This window comes from Crocodylus siamensis, chromosome 15, assembly GCF_052110815.1.
Source record: "Crocodylus siamensis isolate JL-2025a chromosome 15, ASM5211081v1, whole genome shotgun sequence".
In the NCBI taxonomy this organism is placed as follows: domain Eukaryota; kingdom Metazoa; phylum Chordata; order Crocodylia; family Crocodylidae; genus Crocodylus; species Crocodylus siamensis.
Genome location: NC_143409.1, coordinates 23,269,267 through 23,293,778, shown reverse-complemented (window position 1 = coordinate 23,293,778; position 24,512 = coordinate 23,269,267). Strand labels below are relative to the sequence as shown.

Genomic DNA, 24,512 nt, shown 5'->3' with positions numbered 1-24,512 from the left:
CCCGAGGCGGCCAGCCGCAGGACCCTAACCCCGGCTACGTTCCGCGCCGGAGACCCCGCAAGAACGGCCCAGTTCCAACCTAACTCCCGCGCTCAGCCAGTAGCACCGCCCCTTCCGGCCGTGCCCTAGAGCCCCGCCCCCGCTCCTCTTCCAGACCACAGAGCCGCACTGAGGCTTCCTACGATTCCCATCATGCACCAGGAGATGGGAGTGGATGAGACTTCATGAAGCGGAGCCTGCGAGAGCCGGAAGTGCCTTCCCGTTCATTCACTCCGGAGGCGGGTGGCGCGCTGGATAGCGCGGCGCGGAGGAAGTGTGGTCCCACCGGCTGCCCGTCGGACGTGCGGCGGCCATCTTGTGCGGGAGGTGGTCGGCGCGCGGCAGCAGCGGCGGAGACGGCGGCGCTTCCTCCAGCCCTTCGTGCGCCTACAGCAGCCGCTGGCGGGGGCGCCATGTCCGCCGAGAGCCCCGAGCCCGCGTCCGCCGAGGAGCAGAAGGTGGGCGCAACGGGCGGGGGGTGCTCCCGGGGCCCAGCGGTTCCGTGCTTCACTTCTAGTAGCCGCCGGCTTCTTTCCGCCGCGGCCCCTGGCCGACGAGCCGCCGCCCTCCCCTCCCCTCCCGGCGCCTCCTTTCGCGGGCGGGACGGGTCTGTGGCTGCCGTGAACATGGCGCCCCCTCGGCGCTGGCTCACGGGGCCTGTGGGCACCGCTCGGGCTCTGCTCCCGGACAGCGCCCCCAGCCCCGCCGTAGTTCGAGGCGCCTGCGCGCTCCTGCCCACCTTCCCCCGCGCCCCGTGCTCGGGCCTGCAGCCCATACATTAGAGCTGGCTGGGGTGGGGGCATTGCAGCTTCGTGATTCGGAGCACCTCGTTCTCTTCACACGGGCATCGAGTTGGCTCTTTCCCTTTTTTGCGCATGTGTGTGTGCTCCTTCTGGAGTTGCTTTTTGGTCTGGTCCCTGCCCTGCAGTCTGCTCGGGAAATGGTCCCCTACTAAGCAGTCGGAAAGGTTTCCTGAACTGTCAGAAGTGCTCAGAAATGCTGATGTTGCTTGAACTTTCCCCTCTGCTGTCAAAGCTTTGGGGATAGATTTGATTTACAGTTTGAAGTCTTTCATCCAGTCTTCTTGTTTGCTGACCTAATCTGGCTGGGCAGGTAGAAAGAGCAGACGGATTGCATTATGTTAACCAGTGCAAACCCTCCCTTCCCTTTTCCCCTTCTCCTGTATTTCACCATTTTATATTGCTGTCTTTCTGTAATTAAGGGAATGGTTAACTTTTGAAAATATTTATTGGAAAAAATATCCAAAATGTATTAAAGAGTTACGTAACCATAATGTATTCAAAGAGTTATTTTGCTTGTCTTTCAATGAAAATGTGTCAGGACAACAACATTCGTAGAAAATCATGCAAAAAGACTTTAATTTCTTCCATACAGTTCTGAGTCAAGTCAAATGACTTAATCTGGAGACTGTTTCTAATGGGATCCTTCAGATTTCAGGACATGGGCATAATCCATGTCTAAACGTTTGGAAGTCCAACAGTGGTGCTATTTGGCTGTGAGAGTTATTGTATTAGAAACAGGTAGCATGGAGCATTAAGTTAAATCAAAGTGAAATGCCAGTCGGATCTAACTTATTTTTGATGATTGGTGAGCGCATCTACACAAAACGCTACATGGCTGTAGTGATGAACTATATCACCGTAGCTTGTTGCTATGGTAACACAGCTTCAGTGGGTAAGAACTGTGACGCTGACACTACTGAGCAGTGGCATCAGAAACTACCTGTGTGGTGCCAGGACTTCACAGTAATGGCGGTTGTTGCACAATCATTTAGTACTTGCTTAGTGCTTGCTTAACCGTATCACTACTTAAGTGACTGTATAGTCTGGCCCACTGTGTATCAGGTCAGGGCACTATGCTACTGGAGTTCTGTAAATGCCTTTGACAGAAGTTTTTTAACATTTAAGAAACAAGACACTTTAATCCCAGATTTTGTTAACTGGTGGTTCAGATTAAATGTTCCTTCAAGTATTGTGTTGCAAGTTGGGGATACCTGTCTCATGAATGTTTCCCAGTTGTTAACTAATAGTAGTGAATAACAACTTTTTCAGGGCTGTTTGCTTTAAAATCTCTTGGTCCTTAATGTGCACCATGAACATCAAAGGTAAGGATTTGAGACAGTTGACCATCTTGCATACAAAGAACAAATTCAGGAGCTCTTTGAGCTGAGACAACCCCCTCCTCCCCCCCAGCAAATAAAATGATGTATTTATAGAAGGGAATTAGAAATACTGAATTAAAGATTTGGCAGTATTTTTCCCATGTACAAGTGCCATATTCTAGACTAATTACCATACTTTTACTGTATCAGAACTGTAGTTTTTTGCTACTTAAGTAATTGTACACCCTGAAAATAAAACTGTACGCATTTTTCAAGTACAGAACTAAATGTTGTTTTGGTAAATGGTACAGAAATCCAGTAACTGTACACTACAACCTGTCTTTTATTGAAAAAACTGACCATCAAATAAAACTTGTGTTTGGAAATGGTCATAAACTTGAAATAGCCAGGGATTTAGTGCTTGGGTCTTTCTCAACAAAAAAAACTTGCAACAAAATCTTGAAGCCTGTGCGCACCAGAATAGAGGGGTGAAAAATGTTAAATAACAGTTGAATATTAAGTGAAATTTTGGTTGCACCTAGACTGGAGGTGTTTTTATTGTGGGTTTTTCCCCTCCTTTCCTGCCCAAGACAGTGCCCCCCAAACTTCCCCACAGTGTCCCATCCCCCCCCCCCGACATGTCTACAGCGCCACATACTGCACATTCAGCTGTTCTCTAAACTGCAAGGGAGCAGCAGGGTGGTGTTTTTGACCCCTGGATATCCAGGAGTCAAAAAACCCCACACAAAATAAAGCGGAGTGGTACACACGGGGGCAGTTATATGCTACTTAAAGCCGGAGCATGGTTGGCCAGAGCCACGTTCCAGCTGCCAACCAGGCTCTGAGCAGCAGGATTGCCACTGCTGCAGCTCCAGGAGGACCCCAGGTAAGGGTGGCCTCAGCCTCAGCCTCCCCTACCCCACCTAGGGCAACATGTACACCAGAGGGTGTGTGGCATAGGTGTTCCCCCTAGCAGCAGCAAGGTGTGCTGCTGCTGGTTATCCCCAGGGAACCAAACATCCACACTCATGGGGATGTGGCCTATATGGTTAAGAAAAGCATCTTGAGCAGCAGCAGCTGACTCATTTACTAAATATATCTATCTTTGCCACAATAGTTTGTGTTGTTCGATTAACTTTCATTTCTTTATTTTCTGTAATGGTTTGTTTTGGTGTTTCTGATATGCAGAACACCATGCTCAGATGATGGTTTAAGCTAGCAGTGTCTGTAACCTAGTTGTGTTCCCCTCCTCATCCCTCTAATGTTAGTCCCTTGCTCAGGTGTTTTGTATTTTCCTTTGTCATCTTTTTGGATTCACAATCCTAAACATCTACTAATAAAATTCAGTCATCTAGCTCAGTGGTTCTCAGCCTTTTTGTACCAGGTCCCATTTGTAAACTTTGATGTCCAGTCCTGACGCAGTGCCCCTCATTCCTAACCTGCTGCCCCCACTCCCAGGCCCCAGTCCCCTGATGTGTATGTGTGTGGGGCATGGAGGGAATTCTGCCAGCATGCAAGAGAGATGCTATGGTTTTCCGTTGGTTTTTCCTTTAAAAAAAATAAAAAATAAAAAATGTGTTCATCCTTTTTTAAGGCTTGTTTGCCACTCTTTCATAGATTCTTGTGACCGACTTCTAGGTGGCTGTTCACAGGCTGAGAAGCCTGATCTAGCTGATATTTTTTGTATGTCAGCCATCTTGGCTGCCTTTCAGTGTTAGGTTGCAGTAAGTCTATTTTATTGACTATGGAACATTTTTTGAAGAACCTAGCTTTGACAACACATTACGTTTCTTGGTCTTGACCAGTTTTATTTAATACTTTCATTAAGGACCTTGGAACACATAAGTGTGCTGATGAAGTCTAACAGTATCTCCAATTAAGTCAACTACATAAGGAAAGATTGGCATAGTAAGAAAGAAACGGATTATCTTCATAGATTTCATAGATGTCTAAGGTCCGAAGGCACCTATTAAATCACTGAGTAGAAATGGGTTGAAACCAACGCTATAAAACACAGAGTTGTGCACTTGGGTACTAATAACAAATTTGGTAAATGAGCAGCTCTTCAGTTGGACCCGGCAGTACAGTCAATCCAAAGAGCACTGGGCTGGCAGTGTGATCCTAGAATGAATTGGGCGTGGGGTTTCTAGTAAAGATAGGGAAATGTCAGTGCTTCATACAAGGCCCAGGTGAGTCCTTACCTAAATAATGTACAGTTCTGGTCAACCATGATGGACACATAGAAATCGGAACAGGTGTAGAGGAAATCACTGAAATGAGCCTAAAAGCTTGTTTAGCCAAGCCAAAAACAAAAGGTTGAGTCACAAAAGAGAAACATCAGAGGAAAAATAATTATTTAAGCTAAAGGGTACAGCTGACATGCCATAGGTGTAAACTAGTCAGGAATAAACTTAGCTTGGATATTAAGGAGGAGGTTCCTAACTATTAGAACCATCAAGTTTGGAAACAGCCTTCTAATGGGAGTAGGAGGGTAAGAGGCGGGGGCGGACAGATGGACGGGCGGACTGCTAAATACCATAATTGCTTTAAGGTGGAGTGTGATAAATTTGTGAAAGGGATTATATAACATGGTGGCTGTGGCAGGACTAGACTGCGATGCATGTAATGCTGCTTCTTGTCAGAAAACCTTTGGGTGACTTCCATTTACAAAGGGAACTGGTTTTACTAAGCTTTACTCCACTTAAGACTGTAAGAGCTATAACAACCGACATATACGGTCTTCCCTAAGTATTTGTGACCCTTAAGTGTGCAAAATTTGTTTGATCTTGGCTACAGTGAAAAGTAATGTTAAGAGTCTCAAGCTGGAGAGAATTTCTGTCTTAATGAAAAGAGTATTCTGATTTACAAATAACCTGATTTAGTGAACATAAAGAAATTGTGTATGTACACTAATATATCTGTATATCTTTAGTGGTGTGTGTATATGTATGTGTGTGTGTGTGTGTATATAGTGAATGCCAAATTTGGAGGAGGAAGATAAAGGAATGAGGCCACAGTCTCAAAATGTTGAATCATTTGGTCTTTTCTATCACAACTGTATTACTCAGTCTTATTTTATCAGCCTTTGAAAATCTATTGGGATGTGCCTCCAACTAATTATAGGTAATATTTCATATTCCATAAAAGGCCAGCATTGATAAATGTTCTGTTGTTGCCCTGTAAATGAGGGCAGGCAAGGTTGAAGAGCTGAGCTGTCCTGATATTTTTATCCACTGTGGGATGATGCTAATCTGTCATAGCAATATGCAGTAATGAAAGATGAGTCTGCTTTACGTAGACATGCTTCTACATATCTCTTGGGCAGTTTTATGCATGGAAGTTGGAAAAGGTCTAGTGGCACTTCTGTGGACTCAAGAGTATGGATACTGCTAGTGGAGGGCTAACATAAACTGAGAAATAGTCTGCTTCATGAAATACACAACCAATAGGAAAGTACTCTAACTTGAGCCCTGCTAAGACAGCAGAACACTTTCTTCCTCCTCCTCCCCTCTCCCCCACCCCCATAGATTTATTTATAGAGGGACAGTGGCCAAAACCCCAAAGCTGTTGCTCTTAGTGCCTGACCAAACCTTTGCTTGTTAGTTTGAAGCATTAGATAGTGTTTTGGCTTATGATTTAAAGAACTCTCTCTAACTGTATGTTTCAGGAAATGGAAGATAAGGTGATCAGTCCAGAAAAGGCTGAAGAAGCAAAGTTGAAAGCAAGATATCCTCATCTGGGTCAAAAGCCTGGCGGCTCAGATTTTTTGAGGAAGAGGCTTCAAAAAGGGGTGAGTTTGTGTTTTTTTTTTTTTTTTTAAATTGAGTAAATGATGTAATTTCAATGGTACCCAAAAGCATATAAATCTAAATTGTCTTTTCCTGTGGTGGTTTTCATCGTAGTCATGCAGCTTCTGCATGCATTTCTATAAAAGGTTGCTTGTAGGACCAAAATACAGTGCTGTAAACTTCTCTTTGGATGAAACTATGATTGTAAGTTCTTCAGTTAACCCTTTACACGTCAGCACTAAGAACCAAGGAAAATATGTCTGTGAAACAAATAGCAATTATTTGATGATATAACTGAGCACAGCTTCAAGGACTAATCTAAATCTTTTTGAAACACAGTTTAAAAGTTTTGACCCGTTACTCCCAAGACAAAGTTTATTCCTTGGCAGTAAGCCTTCAGGAAGTCTCATTTTTGTACTTATTTTGCCTATTTTTATGCTACCCTTTCCTTTTAGGATTGTCAAAATTAATGGCTGCAGATGTGTACCCAATTTCTTAGTACATGAAGGCCATAATGCATTGTAAAATTCTGCCAACCTCCCACTGGTGTTTGTGGCTTAAGAATTATATTGTAGTTTAAATTTATATTCTGACTAGACAGCACTGATCTGATGGCTAGAGGATAGGGGGCCACCGATAGAGATTTTTGTGCCTGATAGAGATAGCCGATTTTTAAGGAGGCATATTGGCAGATACTGATCCAATTTCCGATATCCAACCTGGCAGTGTGAAAAGCTGCCTCCAGCTGGTAAGTCTGGTGTGGTGGAAGGGGCGTTGGGTGGGGGGGGCAGATCAAGGCCTCCGTGGTGAGGGAGGTGTGGGGCTGACACAAATACTGCCCAGCCAAGACAGGGTGGGCATTGGATAGAGCCCCAGGTCATCCAGGGGAGAGCTGGGGCAGCTCCTGGCACTGCGTGCTGTTTGTTGGGGAGTCACTGGTCTAGCAGCTCAGTGCTCAGCTGCTCCTGCCGCTTGTCCAGGAGGGCATGTGCCACTGGATCTGCATGGTGTGGGCTGCGGCCAGGGCTGTGCAAAGTTCTTCCTGACAGGATGGGTTACTCTGGGAAGGGGCTACAGCAAACTTGTGGCTGCAACTGTTCCCCCTTCCCAGCACAGGCCCAACCCGGTGGGAAGAGCTTGGTGCAACCCTGGCCCCTGCCTGGCCCACTCCATGCAGGTCAGGGGGCACACTCCCCTCCCCTCCCCTCCCAGATGAGTGGCAGAGAGCTGCCAGACCACTGGCTCCTGGACTAGCAGTGCACAGCGGAGGGAGCTGCCCTCACCCTCCCTATGTCCCCCAGACAAGGCATGGCACTGTCCTGCACCCACCCTGCCACAGCTGGGCAGTGCTTGCCCCAACCCCATGCCTCCCTCACCATGGGGGCCTTCATCTGCCCCCTTCCCCCTGCACACACACCAGACTTACCAGCTGGAGGCAGCTCTCCATGCTGCTGTGCTCCTCACTGTTTGTGCTACATGCATGTGCGGGCCACATATCAGCCAAATTATCAGCCTGATACAGTCAATTTCCGATATAGTATATTTTCTTTATATCGGTGCTGATCCCATGTTGGACCGATATATCAGTGCACCTCTACTAGAGGAGTAGGGAAATGCGTCAGCACTTTGTTTGGAAGAAAACCAAATGACTTTTTTCGGATTGGGTAAGTCACTTTAATTGGTTGTGCTTTCCCTCAGGTTTCAATATATAAAGGGCTCCGGATTTTAAAGTCCTTTTATCCTACCCTTGTCATTGCATACACCTCCTGCCCTGCTTGCCAGCTTTGCATTTTTATTGGGTGTGGTACCTGAGGATGACTTTGACCCATCTTTAATCCTGTATCTGACAAATTGCAATGACCCCATTGTATGAACTACTTATGTCTCCCCAAGGGCGTGGCTAGAGTATCCTCTTTTCTTGTCCCTAGCCTAAAGCAACTGCTATGCATTTGAAACCACTTACACTTCTCCTGTCTATTGCAATTTTCAGGTGAGGTGTCAAAACCAACCATTAGACTTCACCACATCACACTTCATCACATTTGAACTTAGTCTAGAACACAGATTGGGTTAATGTAGTGATACTCAACCTTTTGGCACTGCCTGGTCCATCTGCAGGCTGGATCTGGGACCCAGGGTGGTCATGGCAGGACATCATATGGCTGCGTGAGGTTGGCAGGAGTGGAGGGGTGGTAGCTTGACCCCAACCAACCGCATGGAGCTTGGGATTTGGGAATTTGGTGGTGGGGAAAGTTGGCCATATTAATTGCCACTGCTCCTCTGCTGCCAAATTTCCCAACCTGAGGGGAGCCCCATGGGCCAGATTACATGCCTACATGGGCCACATCCAGGTTGACAGTGCCCATCTAGTAGTACATTTTATGGTAGGTGTTTCTAAGATTCAGGACCCAACACTTAGCAGCTATATTTTGCTCTAATATTTACGCTGAATATGACCTGAGAGATCTGTTTGAAGATGCTCAGTTCAGTCAGATGTTGCGGTTTAGATGTAGGACTTAGCAGATGAAATTTCATAGTCTAGTCTAATCTCCTGCATAATACAGATGATTATAATGGCCCTTTCTGGCCTTCATATCTATGAATAATTGAATGCTTTGAGGATATTTGATAACAAACAAGGCAGGTGGCAATAAAGTGTAATGCTAGTAAAGATGGCAGAAATTGGTAGAAGTGATAACTTGTCTGAATACAACCAGGTATCTAATATCTGCTTAGTAAAACAGCTTTGATTTTAACATGATCTAGGAAGCAGGACATGTTTATGGAAATGAAATGGGTATTGATTTTCATAATCAGATTTTGGGGAGTGGGGTGTGTGCATGTGCTTTCAACAGCTGTGTTTCAAAAGATGAAACATGCCGTTATGCATTGAGCTGTTACATGAATAGAATTGGCATGTGCTATGTCTCAAGCTAAGCTGTATCAATCCAAAACAGGTTTATTTGTGGTTTAATATGCTATATTCATTCTAGGCCTGAAGCTTTGTTTTTAAGTAGCCTTCTAAAAATTTCAGTAGGCTTCTAAAAAATTCAGTACAACTGCTAAGTAACTTGTAATAGTGTATTGCATCAGACTAACAGCAATGAAAGCTGGATTTGATGTTTCTGCACCAGTTCTTCACAAGTACTTGGTTGCTATCTTGCTTCTGAGTCTCTTTGGTTGTTCTCCCCACCCGTTTTCCCCCACCAGGCCAAGCCATGCTCCCTTCCTCTGCAGGCTGGCCCTCATCCCACTCTGCACAGCTAGATGGTACTTACTGCACCCACTCCTGATGCTGCATCAGTACCACCATTCATATCTAGCCCATTGACAGACTTGGCACTTTGCATCTGGCCCCCTGGGGAAAAAGGTTGAGCACCACTGCTTTAACCATTTGCAGATCTGGGCTATGAGAATTCATTTCACATGATACACTAAAGCAAGCACTCTATCCTTTAGATGTTAATGTTCAAGGTTGTTTTAATTCTGCAGTTCTGGAGTTCATTAACTGCACTACACTTTGAAGACTGTCAAGGTGTGAAGTTCTTGAGAGGTGAAGTTTTGGTCTCTTTACAAATCTGGCAGTATAATAATGCTTACATGCAGTGAAACAGACCTTAGATTGGACATTAACTTTAGCATTTACTTAATTCAGTGTTTAACTTTCAGTTTATTCCCCAACTCCACACCTTTGGAGTCCATACTAATGCATACAAATTGTATTCAGTGAGGTAAAAAATTACTTTCTAAACTCTTAATATCCACCTCTTTCCAACAACAGAGCTTTTAAGTTTACAACTTGGTTATCAGTTTGATGTTTTAAATGGCTTTTGCTTACTAAACCAGTGGAATTTTGTGCATGCATTGAATACATTTTTCAAGCCAACAAAAATATTTTTGTCTTCTAGCAAAAATACTTTGATTCTGGTGACTACAACATGGCAAAAGCAAAGATGAAGAACAAACAATTGCCTACTGCAGCTCCTGACAAGACGGAAGTCACTGGTGACCACATTCCCACTCCACAAGATCTTCCGCAGCGGAAACCATCTCTTGTTGCTAGCAAGCTGGCTGGCTGACTAAAACAGCTGAACTGCATGAATCTTCTCATTCCCTTTATTTCTCCTTAATAGTTATTTCTCACTTTTTTTTTTTTTACACTAAGTTGTTGAGACTGACAGCTTTTTGCAGGTAGCGGTAGTGAATGCTGCTATTGTAAGGGAGTACTGTTAAGAGTAAATGTGTAGTACTTGGACTAGTAAGAACAATGCACTGATAAAAAGGACAAGTTTGGTTAGAGCAATGTAATCTACTTGAAAATGTACATATTGCCTATTTCCTAGTGTAGGACTGGTTCCAGCAAGTGACATAGCAAGTTTTACAACTTTTAATGTTTCTGCTTTTGTTATTTCACCTTAATTACAGCATAGTATGTTTGTATTTAATATAACCTCCTGTTGTATTGCTTTTTCTCCTGTGTTTGGTTTTGTTGTCTAAAACAGAGGTTTGGACCACAAGTTTACTAGAAGGTAAAGCATGTATCAACACAGACAGGGCTCTGAATGAATTTGTGTATCTGCTCTTGAACTTGAATGGCCTTAAACCTGTTTCAGCTTTAACAATAGATTTTTACTTGGGCAATATTTGCCCATTCTGGTGTAACTCTTGTGAACCTAGTGCTTATTGACAACTGCCTGTTGAAGCTGGTATTCTTTTCAGTTATGTAGCGTAGAACACATTTTTGTTTTAAGATGTGAATGAAGTGTGCATGTGCATAGACTGTTGAATTCACTCTTGTGCCATTTTTGTAAATACAATAGTTTTGCACAACCTTTTGCAAATGTCTATTAATTTTACATTTTAAAAAGCAGATAATGTGCCAATCAGAAGCACAAGTAACTCTGTATCTGAAAGTCTTGGCCTGAAACTTTGTGCTCAGAATCTTGCTACTGATAAAACTTGTAAACCCAAGATTTGTGAAACACTTAATATTGACACCTGATTGAGTCAACCTTACTTATGCTTTTTGCAGTTGTATATTTTATGTAGCAATGACTTCCAATGTTCATGTATAGCAGTCTGAAATATATGTTCCTGTAGGCATTCAAAGGCAGGCACCCTTTCTGTTCAGAAACTTTTAAATCTATATCTTTTTAAAGTTGAAATACTCTGGGATTCTGTGGATTACAGAGATACTTACAGTTCTTTAGGGTTGTTATGACAGACTCCAAACCTGTTAGGGATTAAGGGATTAGATGCAATTGTATTTGGAATATTTTTAGTGTTAGAATTGAGAAGGGTATGATATCATATTTCGTGAAATCATGAAGTGGTGATATGCCAACTCCTTGTTTTGGCATCCTTAGTTCTTTGTGTTGCACAGTAACCCCTAACCAGCTTTGAGCAATATGAAGAACTGAACTTGTATCATATGTACTATCTATTGATAAATGTGATAGTTTCTCGTTCCAGCAAATGAGGATAAGCTTGGCATCTTGTGTAGATGGTGAAGGTTATAAAGGGACCTAACTACTGAGTACAACAGGTAATATACATGTACGTTGATACTAGACGGAACTTCAGGAAGGAGAAAATCAGAACTTGTATTTTTAGCTGAATCAGGTATATTAGATAAAAGTGGAGCTTTTGCTGTTAGTACCTATAAAACTATTAATATCAAGACTGTGATTTAGTCCTTGGGATCACAGTGTGAATTTATTACCCCTCTTAGAATACTAGAATATCGCATAGCTTGCTGTTACCACTCATTCAGTTTTCTTAAAAAAGAAAAGGTCTAATACAACTTCTATTAAAAAATTTTAAAAAATCCATCCCCAGAAAAATCACCATAAGAGAAAATACTCTAAACATACATTTTAAAATCCTTCTTTTGTATTGGCATCTGCCAGAACAGCTGTTATCCAAGTGACTAAGAAAAATAGATTGGTCTCTGCAGAGTCCTTCCCAAAGACAGACCTGAGGATCAGACAATAATCATTCAAAACTTAGCTTAACTTTAATTCAGCTCTATTTTGAATTATGCATAATAGCCAGACGAGCTTATTCTTTCTCTTGGGAGCACTGAGCACTTGCAGTGACTATTTAACCCCCTCTGGAAAATTCTGGCTGCTTGTCATAACAAGATGTAGCAGTAGAGATGTTAGATATGCATGTTCTAAATTTTAAATATGCTATGGACAAAGGCAGTGGTGCAGGCTTAACTTGTATAATTTTGTCAGTTTACCCCCCAATATCAAAAGAGAACTTGAAGCAGAGAACTTCCAAATTGCAAAATCTAATTAGTTCATATTTTGTGCATCTATGTAGTCCTTTCCAAGTAGTTCATTAGGAATGTGCTTGCTATAGTCTAGGCTTTCCTTTATCTTTTATTAGATTTCTAATGAACTTGTGAATATCTTCATAAGAACAGACTGAAGAGCATAGATACCCTGTGTCTGTAAAAAGTTAGGCTGGGAAAAGAGAAAAATCTTATCAAAAGAAATATATACCAAAATAGCAGGGAAAATGGATATATTGAATTCAATTGGTTTTTATAGATTTTTATCGTAATGTGAAAATCCCTCTTTATTTTTGTATGTGTAAATGAAAAGCAAGACTTATTGGTAGGATTTGGTCTGAAACAAGCTTCTTACATTTGAATGTGCTTGTGTGTGTGTGTGTGTGTCTGGTGTCACTACACTAATATTCACAGTAGGTTGAGTTCTCTTGACATTTAGGAAGGCAAAAATTGCATTTAAATTTTAAACATTCCAATCACTCAGCTACAACTAGTTTAATACACTGATTAGACAACAAATTCTTCTGATGTCCATTCAGTGGCTTGCAGGGTTTTAAGTTTGTTACAAATTCCAATATAAATGTATATTTGAAGTGTACTGTATTACTATGACCAGATCAGTTACAGATTTTGAGCCTTTGTATTGAAAACCTCAGCAGCAAGCAGTTAGTTTGATTATATATGCTGTTTAAGACATTAAATGATTAAGCCCAATAATGATTTTACAGCAAATCAAACTTGACTGTGAATCTACACCTACTTTCAGCTTACTCCTGCAGAATAACCAAGCTATCCAAACTTGTGTACATAATGTATAATATGAGTTTTACCATTTGATAAATGACCTTTTTCAGAGAAGACCTATCTGCACTGTAGTCTGGCAGTCCCTGTCATATCTTGCCTTTAAGGGTAGATGGTAATTAATAGCTAGAGTAGTACTAACATTGGCTTTTAATAGCAAGTAGCACCAACTTTTTGAAATAGTCACAAGTGGATTAATTGCAGCTTCAGAGATATGTCCCCCAAACCTGTAGACCGAAGGCTTCCTTCTCATTGTTCATGATATAGTAGGACAGTGTCTGTGCAAAGGCCCCAGGAGTACTGTTTTGTTGGACATATTCCTTACACCCAGTCAAGATGTTAAGGGAATGAAATGTTGATTGCTCCTTACAAACATACACGTTGTATAGTATACATAATAAATTGATCTACTTAGTTTTTATTGCAATGTGCAAATTTGTTTTGTCTTTACCGTGGTCTTCTTAATGATATTGCCTCTCCTGATCAAATTCTTTCTTAAGACTTCCTAAAACCCAAATCTTGCTACTCTGTATCATTAGAAGTATGACTGGGTCTCAGTTTCTAGTTTGTTAGACTACAATACTACTTTAATGTAACCGTATTTATATATTTCAGTGCTTATTTTTCTAATACAGACAATTAAAGCTAACTGTGCAAAAACCTAACTCCATAACAAATGCTTGTTTCAATGCCTTATGCTGTTTGAGTGAAGGTGAGTTTGGGCGAATAAATTTTGCACCTAGATAGCAGCACTGCAGTAGTAGTAACTCAGTTTTAAAATTTGGTCTCATGGCTTAAATGTTGATGTCCAAAGGTTTTACTGTAGCTAGAAATCTGAAAGAAAGCTAACAAGCTGAAATAACATCCCTTTAAGCATTTCTCTTTGGAAGGCTTTCAGAATATCTTTAAAAAATATCTATCCTGGATGGACTTGATACAATTGAAATCGACTGAATTACTTGAAAAGCAGTAGCTTTGATTTAGAGGCAGATGGTTAAATTGCTGTAAACAGTATTGATTCTGTTTATATGTCTGAAAATGCTGTTCCTGATGACTTGCTGGTAGCCCCTTTTTCTAAGACGTGGTATTTGTATTGAGTAGTCTTCATCATGCTTTTAAGGGCATGATCGGTCTTTAACTTGTAAAGTAAATATGAAATTGATCAGGTATGTTCAAATTTAGTTTGCAGAGGTACATTTGAGTGGGTGTGGGGACTGCTGGATATTACATACTGATCACACTCTTGAAACTTGCCCTGTAATAGTGGTGGTGACAGTAAATGAGTCCTTCCAACTACAAGACTATTTGAAAGCAAAAAGTTATAAACTCTTTCTTGTAACCCTGCATCCCCATCAACCTTTTCAAGTTAAATTTACTGCAGCCCCCAGCCCTTTTAACCAAACATCTGTCTACAGAGATTATATTTCTGTTTAAGTACAGATTCCCTTGAAGTGCTAAACACTGGTATATCCTGTGAGAATTTAAAAAAAAAATTAATTCCTATCCTAAACCATACTGCAGTGTACTCATACTTCATTTCAGTAGCACATTAGTCTATTGGATTGAAGTATCTGTACTAAATACCCCATGCAACTGTATGGACAGTACTAAAGAACTGAATAATACTGGTATTGGCAAACTAAAACCTAAAGGTATGGTCTGTAAGTCACCAAAAATCTGGGCTTTGGAGATGGGATCTTTGGTATCAGAACCTGAGCGGATCAGTTAAGCATACTTCTGCTGGGAGAATCACCTTGGTGTAACAGAAGCTTCTGCAACACTTTGAAAGGACAGATTCACATTGCAATTGTGTTGCCATATCTAGGGGAGATTCTGCAATAAGCAATGGTCCAGCTGAGACTTTTGTTTTGATTTAAGGATTTGTACTGTATGTTGTTTTCCATGTACATGCTGAAAGACTTGTAACTTCTCATGTGTGAAACTCCCATGTTACACCTTCTACTGAGCTGCACATTGATTGGTGTTAGTGCTAGCTTGGAGTTTGGAGCTGTCACAGTCTAGAAATCTTCTCTGACTGTGCCCTACCTGCACAGCTGTGACTTGCCACTAGGAGGCCTGATGAGCAGGTGCAGGACTAGGAGCTGTAGCTGCTAGAGGGGTGGAGAGCCAGGAACACATCTATCGTTGCTGAAGGACTGCAACTTGGGCAGCACATCTGTTGGGACTGACCAAACCGTAATGGAACAGGAGCTGGGTTGTATGGATCAGACAGAATCATGCCCTGGAATAGCATAATTTTGAGCTGCATAATAAGTGCTTAAAACCACTTTAAAATGTTAATGTGCAGACAGTCTGGGGTTAAGAGCTCTAAGAGCTGCCCCAGATTACTATGTAACCAAAGTATCAAGTAATGAACACCTCTTTGTTACTTATCACCATTTGTCACTTGTATCTTGTAGATGTTTAGGTAATCACAATGTCCCCTGAAAGATTTGTTCTAAACTTTGATTGGAAGAGAAATAACAACCTTTACCAAGTTTATATGCATGTTACTTGCTTTTGACTCTATCCCAACCTAATTAATTAGCAAATTCTTCAGGAGTTATTTCTAGTATTTGACTCCATCACAAAATAATATGCTATGGAGAGTTGTAATGCCTTTTGCTCTGTGAAGGACTTGCATCTTATGCAAGTTCTTTAGTAAACTATGAAGAAAGGCTTTAACAGCATATTTTTAAATTCTCATATAGCATGAATAAAAACTACGTTTTTTTCAAAGCAACCTTTGCTATGCATCTATTTCCATTGCAGGCATGTCTAGAACTCATTATGTTAACTAACCTTAAAATTAAGCACTCCCAGTTACCCCGATATAAAATCAATTCTATGGTAAAATGCCAGTAGTGCATCTATCTCTAAAACAGAAGAAAAAGCTGTTTCTAGCTGAATTTGGAAGAGACTTAATGTTACCTAAAAAAAACTGCCATCTTTTCCTACCTGTGTCTGTTATGCCAGCAGCAGGTGTTGATTCTGTATTACTAAATTATTCCTTCCTTGGAGTAACCAGCTCTCCTTGGAGAAATCATCAGTTGTAATATGGCATAAAATGTCTACCCATGTCTAAGGATCTGGTCCCTTGAACTAAACTATAACATGAGTTGAAATTCCAATGACTTTCTGAAACATGAACAAATTCAACTGAATCCTTCCCCCATTTTAAAGTTCTGAAAGGATCATTTTCTTTGCTGAAGTCATTTAAAATCAGTATACAATATTATATATGGATGTTATCACAGCTAGGTTAGTTACATTTGTAAATATGTAAGTAACTGATGGTTAAGGAGTATAATAACTGGTTACTTATAGGTGTAGTATAGGAAGGCTGGATCTATTTTGTCACTGTCTTCAAAATCTGACCTTTAACAACAGACCTGAGGTTTCAGTGTGTGCTGAATAATGCCGAGACAGGAGTGTATTTTGGATAAACATATCTATTTTTGACTTGTGGTTATAATTCCATTTGAATCCAGGATTCCAGCTGTGAATGGCTGATGCAATAATCCACAGTCCAAGCAAACTAGTGTGGATTTAGCATTTTCATTATCCCAAAGCAGCACGGTGGATGTTGGGTGAGAACAGGCACATACAAAAAATTAAGTTCTTATAATATCAAGTGAAGGATGAGAGTCGGACATGAGACAAATGATGATGTCAGTGATGACAGATAAGGAAAAAAACCTGAGGGCAAGTCACATGGCCAGGAGGGAAAAGGTACAGGCTCTAAAGAAGTAGGGCATTCACTGAAGCTTAAGATACTAGATATATTGATGGGGAAAAGACCATTCTAAATGCTGAGAGGAAGACTATGACAATTACAGCTTAAACTGATCCTGGAAAAATGAATATTAATTTGTAATATTTATTGACCAGAGAGCACTAGAACAAAGAACAATTCCCTTTTCAAAAGCTCATCTTCCCCCCTCTCCAGTCTATTAAAAAAGCTGCTACTGATATTTTTTTTTGCTTGTTCTTACTACATCACTCCCAGTCCTTGTGTTTTTGATCCTCTTGGCTGTCCTTCCTAGCCTGACCTTATGCCTTGCACCTACTGCTCTGTTTGGTCCATAATACCTTCCTTCATGTCCCAGTTGTCTTTTCCTGTAATCATCTTTTTTTGTATGCTGCTCTGGCCTGTCCACATTCAAATCATCCATGAAGACTCACTTGCTTTGCAATGCAAGAAGCTAATGTATTTGCCTTTATATAGAGTAGCTTCACAGCATACACTGACCTTCACAGACTTTGCTGACCTATCCCTCCTTAACATCACTGCCAAAATTGTTTGTAACTTATTCTCTGCCCCTATTTCTGCATCCAGTCTGAAACTGGATGCTGAGGGTGAATTCTTGTCTGTGCCTAGCAAACTGCTGTAAAATTATAATAATGTTTAGGCCATGGCAAAGAATGTTAAAAACCATGGGCGATCTCCAGTGAAATTCTAGTTCCCTCTCCCAGTGAATTTAAAAGAAAAATAAAGATGGAAGCAATGAAACTGCTTCATAGATGTGCCCCAAGGCTATGTGAATTTGTAACAAAAATGTAACTGCCAAAAGGTCTGTCTGAATTTTTTAACTCTTCAGTGGTCCTAGAAGCATGTGCTACTCTGAAGCAAAAAGGGTTGGCACAGACCTCTGTCTACCAGGAGGCCTAAACATCCGTGTCTGCACTTGCCTGGAACCGTTTTCTGTAAGCATCTGCCAGGGTTGGTCTGCTTCCTTGCCTGGGATGTCCCTTTAGATAAATGCAAGGGGCTTGTCAGTGGCCACTTGGACAGGGGAGTGGATGATTGCAGGATTTGTACCTGACACCACACACATGTGGCCTGTAGGTTTCACCTCCAGAATGATCATGACACAGGTGAGACTGGGTCTCTAAAAGGTGCGGGTAGAACAGGGATGTTGGTGAATAATAGAGAACTAGGGGTGAAAGGGACTTGCAGAGCTCCTGCCCCTTCCTGAGGCAGGATCATCCCCATCCAATCCATCCCATACAATCTATCATCTAAGCTTGATCTTGGGCTACTGTCCGCCCTGATGCCATGCAGACCTAACACAAACCTGCCACTGGTTAAATAGGGACCACAGTAGCCAACATCCTACTTCTATGAAATGTTGATGTATGCTCAAGGCAGACAAGGTTCTTTGGGTAAATGTGGTATCTTTTGTTAGACCAACTAAATAGCTGGAAAAAAATGTTTTTGGGGGCAGAAACACTTCTTCAGGCCTAGGGAGAATTGGCTGGTGTTTATGCTCTCTCCTGGGTGACCAGAAGCTTAAGCCAATATGAAAAATGCAGGTCTGTGAAAATGCAAATGCGTGGCAGGGAAGATGGGACGACGGGAGGTACTGGTAGGGCTACAAAACAGGGCTGGTGAGAAGACGAAGCTGCTACATCCCGTTCTTTCTGTTTTGTTTTCCCTCCCCCGATCTTCCCCGGGAGTCTGGACATGGTGATAGAAAGATGCTTGCTTGTGCCTGAAAGCCTGTGACCAACTATTGTTCCAACTATTCAGTCGGCCTAACAAAAGACATCACCTTTACCCAAAACACCTCGTCTGCCCGTGTGCTTAGACGGACGCGGCTCCACCCGCCGCCCAAATTCATGCTCGAGAGATTGTGAGGGGCGGTGTGGGACCGGGGCAGCAGGTCAGGCGGGCCGTGCCGAGGCGGCGCCCCAAGAAAAAGGGCCGGGGGCGTCTTCGCCAGGCCCAGCCTGCGCCTCCACGGGCAGCGTCGCGCGCCCTCCCGCCCAGCGCCGCCTTCCCACAATGCACCGGGCCGGGGCCGGCCCCGCCGCGCCGCACAGGTAGTGCCGGCCCCCCCCCGCCTCAGCATCAGCATCAGCATCAGCGTCGGTATCAGCATCCCCCGCGCCCACTCGCCCGGGCGGCACCATGGCCGCGTCCGAGCTCTACACCAAGGTGAGGGGCCGCGCCGAGCAGGGGGCTCCGGGCGGGGAGGGGGTGCCGTGTGTGTCCTTCAGGCATTCGCGGCCGATGGCGGCAGCGCCGCCGCTCCCCTCACGGCCACCTCCCCCCGCACTCGGGCCGGGAAGTGGGGGTGGGGGTGGGGGTGGGGGTATCTGCCCCACCCTGCCGCAGCCACCGCTCCTAGCCCTTCCCCCGCGGCATCGCGGGCTCGGGGGTGCCGGCTCCGCCGCAGTTTGCATCCTCTCGGGCCCGGCGGGCTGGGGGGCCGCTCCTTCCCAGCCGGGTCCCCTGCAGGTCCGGGGCGCGGGCAGACCCGGCCTCCAGCACAGCCCGGAAGCAGCAGCTGCTGGGCGCAGCCTCATCCACAGCGCCCTGCGCTGCTGCCCCTTGGGGTTTCTGTTGTTTCCAAAATCCACCTTTCTGCTGTTCTCTAAAAACCAGTCCCGCTTCTTTAGAAATGTTTTGCCAAAACAAACGTGGGAGACGGGTCTGAGCCTTAGCAGCCTTGCAGGAAATCTTTGGGGGTAATCATAGGCTACGATTTTCCTTACCTTCTGCCTGGCTGAGATCCCGGCTTCCAGCACTGACTGATGCAGGAAGGAGACTCTTTGTAGGGCCCACTTTTCAGTCAATCTCTTAATATATTTTAGGGTGAATTTTACTACCTCTCCTTGTATGCAGCGCTTCTGCACTGATCTCTGCAGTTCACGTGTCTTACTGACCGACAGGATTAAGGTTTATTGCAATGCACATTTTATGCATTAGCAGTAAAATATCTCGTGTGTGTGTACCTGCAACAAAACTATTGATCACTGATTTTTCTTTTCTTTTTTTTCTGGTAGAAAGGTCTGTTGTATTCATTAGGTTTGACCCCATGCCATTGAATCTTATCAAACAGTATTGTATCAAGTTTGTAATTTCAGGTTGAGTTTGGGTATATTTTATTAAACGGTGTCCAGTCTTGAATTTTCCACTGCTTTATAACATCAGTTATGGTCCAGCTAGTGACTTGTGTAAGTAGGAAATATGAAAAGAGAGTATTTCTGCACTGGATGATTCTTTCACTGTGTTTGCAGTAAACTGTCCATGAATATACAGTGGGTAATCCCTTCTGAGGATAATGAGTCAATACAAACCAAATTCTTGATACAATTTTGAAGTGTTCCACAGGCCAACTCTAAACAGTGTGTGTTATGGGAAAAGCTGGCTCTTGGCCAGAGATTGGAGCCAATCACATAAGTGAGAGGCTGAAAAAAATTGTGGAGGTGATGGTTAGTTGATGATAGACCGAGGTGCTCTAGACCAGCGGTCCTCAACCTTTTTTGGTATTGGGTCCCATTTGTAAACATCACTGGCCAGTCCCAAACCATTGCTCGCTGCCAAATTCCCACGCCTCCTCCACCAGCACAGCCAGATCTGGGGCAGGCATTGCCCTCTTCCCTATGCCAAGTGAATGGAGCTGGGCCGTGCCCCCATGTCTCTATGTGGCTTGATCAGGGCCGGGCCATGCCCCTTTCCTGCCATGGGCCTCCTCTGAATGACTGGATGGAGTCCCACTGCAGCCACCCTGGGTGCTGGATCAGGGCCACTGGCCACATCCTGCCCTTGGACAGACTGGGCACTGCCTGTCCAGTCCACCAAGGAGAAAAAAGGTTGAACACCACTGTTCTAGATGGCTGTTTGTATTAAATGTATCTGCATAAACAAATGAAAATAAGCATTCTGGTCAAAGGAAGTGTGGGCACAGCTGGCCTTGAAAAATTCACTGGACATCTAGTTGGGCTTGTATACATTAAGAATAACTATTCCTGATTAACAAATTATGCAGATGCTTTTATTCCACAATAAAAATGGTCAAAATGGGAAGGTATAGACACTTGATTAAGTTAGCACTAGATAAGTGTCAGCAGGGTATTACAGTGTTTCAGCTGTTCCATGGTAGTGGCCTTTGTGCATGTATTGTGCATAATAAGTGAACACTAGCCCATGGCACTTCATCCTTAAAAACTTCTTTGATTCTCAACCAGGGTGCCATACAACGTTAGAACTGTTAAGTTTGCAAACATGATTTACAAGATAAACCCAGAGTTTTCAAATCGGAACCCACAGTGTTAAAAACATTCTAGCCCGTTGTAGTCTTTGTCTGAGTTCTGTGCAGCAGCAGAATTGTTCTCTTATTTTTCTGTAGTCAAAAAACAAGTGAAAGCTCAAAACTGGTCTTTTATGAGGGGTGTCTCAAACCTATCAATGGGAACATCAGGTTGAAAAAGGTTGAGAACCACCAGACTAACCTATGGAAGACTAGCGTTCATTTACTGCAGGACAGATTTGTTCAGATAGATGAATGGTTCCTCTAGAAAAAGGTAGTTAGTCATGGAGCAATGAAAACACTGTACATTTCCACCCACATGCATCTTCCACTAACTTGATTATGTGTTCATGCCCAGAGTTAAACAGGAATAGCTATTCTGCTTTAAATTTACACCCTTCCTACCTTGTATAGGCCAACTTTTTACTAGGCTGCTAGAAAGGACTAGATTTCCTGTTCTGGGAGAGTGCCCTTATGACAGCTTAGCAGACTTTATCAGCTCCTGAAGAGGGTGATGGTGTATGAGCATATAATAGATTTGAAGGGCTCCTGTTTGCTGGAGGAGAGAGAGTTTTTGTTTTCTTCCATTCATCATCTCAGTTTTCTTCATATTTGTGCCCTCCCACCTCTGTTTTCCAATTTTTAGATGTTTTATTTAGTGAATAAGAACAGCAGAGTAAACTTACTAAATAAGGAACATAAGGACTTTAAGATACTGAGCAACGGTCCTGTAAAATAAAACAAGTGCAGCATATAGTCCCCCAGTAGAGGACTAGGTAATAAACTTATTCCAGTGTTCACTTTCTAAAGATTGTTCCTATTCTTTATAGAGCTAGAAGAGATTATTCCCTCCTCTTTTAAAGCCATGTGTAGTCCTGAAAGACTAGTTTTTATATCTCTTCCCCACTGGTGATCACCTTCAGGATGGTTCCATAAAATACACAGAGCCTCCAACATGAAAGTAATACTTGGCATAGATGCACAGTTACTGTGAGACTTAGCCCTAGATTCAGCAGCTATGTTAAAAGTGACCAAACATTAGGAAAACTGGATCAAATAATAGGTAGTATGTAGTGCTTAGAGGTTCAGTCATGGGTAGGTATGTTCAAGGGCACTGTTCAAGGAAGAAGCAGTCTCACTGGCAGGTTTCCTAGGGAGTGGGGTAGAGGAGAAAAGGACAGGTTGACCAGAGAGGATGTGTTGTTTTAAATGATCTTTCAGTGTAACAGCATAAATCAGGTAACTCTTTCTAAGTATGAGAGAGAGAGCTGCCACACATTTTGTGTTTTTGTTTTAATTTAATCCTTACTACAGCTTCAGTGGTTCTAACTTGTTCAGGATGGTCTTTTTGAAATTCCCACAGTAATGAACTAATAAGTTTTCACTGCATCCAGATGAGTCCAAACATTTGTTTCCCAAGGAACAAGTAGTAGCACACCAGAGAATGCCCATGCTATGTGCGCTCTGGCACATGGCAGGTTACCCCAGGTGGGGTAGGGGAGGCTGGGGCCATCAGCCTTACCTGGGATCCTGCCCCCCTGCACCCCCCATGGGACTGCAGCCACAGTAGGAAGCCTGGCCAGCAGCCACAGTGTGGCTCTGGCTGGCCAGGCTCCAGTTTTGGGTGCTGTGCACTGCTGTTGTGTGTGCTGCCCTGCTTTTTTTGGTGGTGGTTTTGTTTTTTTTTTTTTTAACCCCAGGATCTCCCTGGGTCAAAAAACAAAACAAAAATTACCTATACTGCCAGGTAGCAGTGCGGGGAATGCCTGCATGTGTGGTGTGTGGCATCACAGATAGGTGTATGGTGCCATACACCAGATGTCTGAACTCGTCTGGATGCAGCTTTTGAGGATTTTTTAGAATAGTTGGATGTCCTCTGCTTGAAATTCTCCATCAGAAGGGCTCAGATTAGGAGATGTCTCCTGCAGTGTTACAATCTTGCTTGGGCACAAAATATGTACAGTGACCATAATGGGAACAACTTCAAGATGACAGAGAGCAAGATTCTGAAAGGCAGGGCAAGTTGATCAGCGAGTGAGAGACTATTTTTGTGCATGTTGAATGGACAAAGTAAACTGAAGAAGTAGAATGTTTTTCCCTGATTTTTGCAGCTGTAGTAATCTTAGGAGTTAGTCATAACAGTAGTAGGTAAAAATCGAGCATCAGCTTTGAAAATATTGTCAATATTTCTTTAAAACTTCAGGAAGAGGGCGAGATCACTGTTTTTGTTGCAAAGTATAGTTTGTGGATCAGTGAAGTATAGATAAGTGAAGTTTTGCACTGTTAAGCTTCAAGATGTCCCAAAGCACCATTCAAATGCAGAATGACGAATGAAGATTGCAAACATGGATCTCTTCCATGGCACCATGAAATACTACTTCTGTGTTGCTGGCCATGCTACAACTATTATCTTGAAATAGGATACAGTAACTATTTTTCCAGAGTGAGATTGTTATTGCCAAAGACCATCTACATACATTTTGTGATAAGCCATGTCAGCACTGTGAAAATCCTTTTTCCCTTATCTGCATGTCAATTTGTTTAATCTCTGTGACTCTGTATAGACACTTGTGTTGTTATTCACTATTGCAGTTAACAGAAGCTTTGAATGCAATGACTGACTCCAGGACAAGCAAACAACAACATGCTCTGTGTGAATGTGTTTGACCTGTGCCTTTTTGGTATTGCTGCACCCAATGAGATTTCAAATGTAAATTGTATACAAGGCAGTATCTTCCTTCTAGGGCAGCGTTTCTCAACCCATGGGTCGAGACCCAAAAGTGGGTCACAAGAATATATGAAAGGGTGGCAAACAAACTTCAAAAAAGGATTCTCCTTTAAAGGAGAAAAACACAAACTGTGGGGTTTCCCTTGCAGGCTGGCACAGTTCTAGCCTACAAGGGGCTGCTTGGGCCTCTCATGCCCCCCTGCACACACCTCATGCCCCACATACTAGGGGCTGGGGCTGGGGGTCACCTGGTTAGGAGTGAGGGGCACCAACAGGACCAGCGGGCTGTTTTTTACTTAAACTATTTACTGGGTCGGCACTGGCCATCAATGTTTACAAATAGGTCCTGATACAAAAAAGGTTGAGAGCCACTGCCTTAGGGCATAGCTCAGTTTCAGAACTATTTCATGAATAGTGTCAGGCATTTTTCTTTATAACTTTGGCCCAAAGTTATATTTCAAATTTCTGTAAAATTGCACAAAAGATTAATACCAGTATATGGAAGTTAACAAAAAAGGTTAGAAATTGTGTTTGCTCTTCTTTTCAAATTAAAATGAGGAACTTACATTTTTAATGTTTTTGTTCCCCTAGTTCAAAGCTTATTTTTCCCTGTGGCTTTCCTTACTGTGATTTAGGCACTTCACAGTTATTCACAATTGCTTTAATCTTCCCAGTTATAGAAACAGAGACTTGTATT

General features: G+C 42.8%; 2 protein-coding genes across 4 annotated transcripts in view; both read left to right on the top strand.

Moving 5' to 3' along the window:
- The first annotated feature begins 223 nt into the window (after positions 1 to 223).
- ARPP19 (cAMP regulated phosphoprotein 19) lies at positions 224 to 13,462 on the top strand. The gene is made up of 3 exons (XM_090029366.1): positions 224 to 497; positions 5,829 to 5,951; positions 9,858 to 13,462. Exons 1-3 carry the CDS (start codon positions 225 to 227, stop codon positions 10,026 to 10,028), a joined length of 567 nt encoding a protein of 188 aa, XP_089885492.1. The 5' UTR covers position 224; the 3' UTR covers positions 10,029 to 13,462.
- A 5,072-nt stretch (positions 13,463 to 18,534) lies between these two features.
- MYO5A (myosin VA) overlaps positions 18,535 to 24,512 on the top strand; it is a 188,358-nt gene continuing 182,380 nt past the window's right edge. The window contains exon 1 of one of the 3 annotated variants that reach the window (XM_090029364.1): positions 18,535 to 18,989. In XM_090029364.1, coding sequence (XP_089885490.1) covers positions 18,963 to 18,989 — 27 coding nt within the window. In that variant the 5' untranslated portion in view covers positions 18,535 to 18,962. The remainder of the gene's footprint in view (positions 18,990 to 24,512) is intronic. The other 2 variants (XM_090029362.1, XM_090029363.1) reach the window with 2 other exon arrangements.

Coding starts and splice junctions, on each gene's coding strand:
- ARPP19 (XM_090029366.1), top strand. CDS start 225: ATGAAGCGGAGCCTGCGAGAGCCGGAAGTGCCTTCCCGTTCATTCACT. Junction 498..5,828: donor CGTCCGCCGAGGAGCAGAAG/GTGGGCGCAACG, acceptor TGTATGTTTCAG/GAAATGGAAGATAAGGTGAT. Junction 5,952..9,857: donor GGAAGAGGCTTCAAAAAGGG/GTGAGTTTGTGT, acceptor TTTGTCTTCTAG/CAAAAATACTTTGATTCTGG.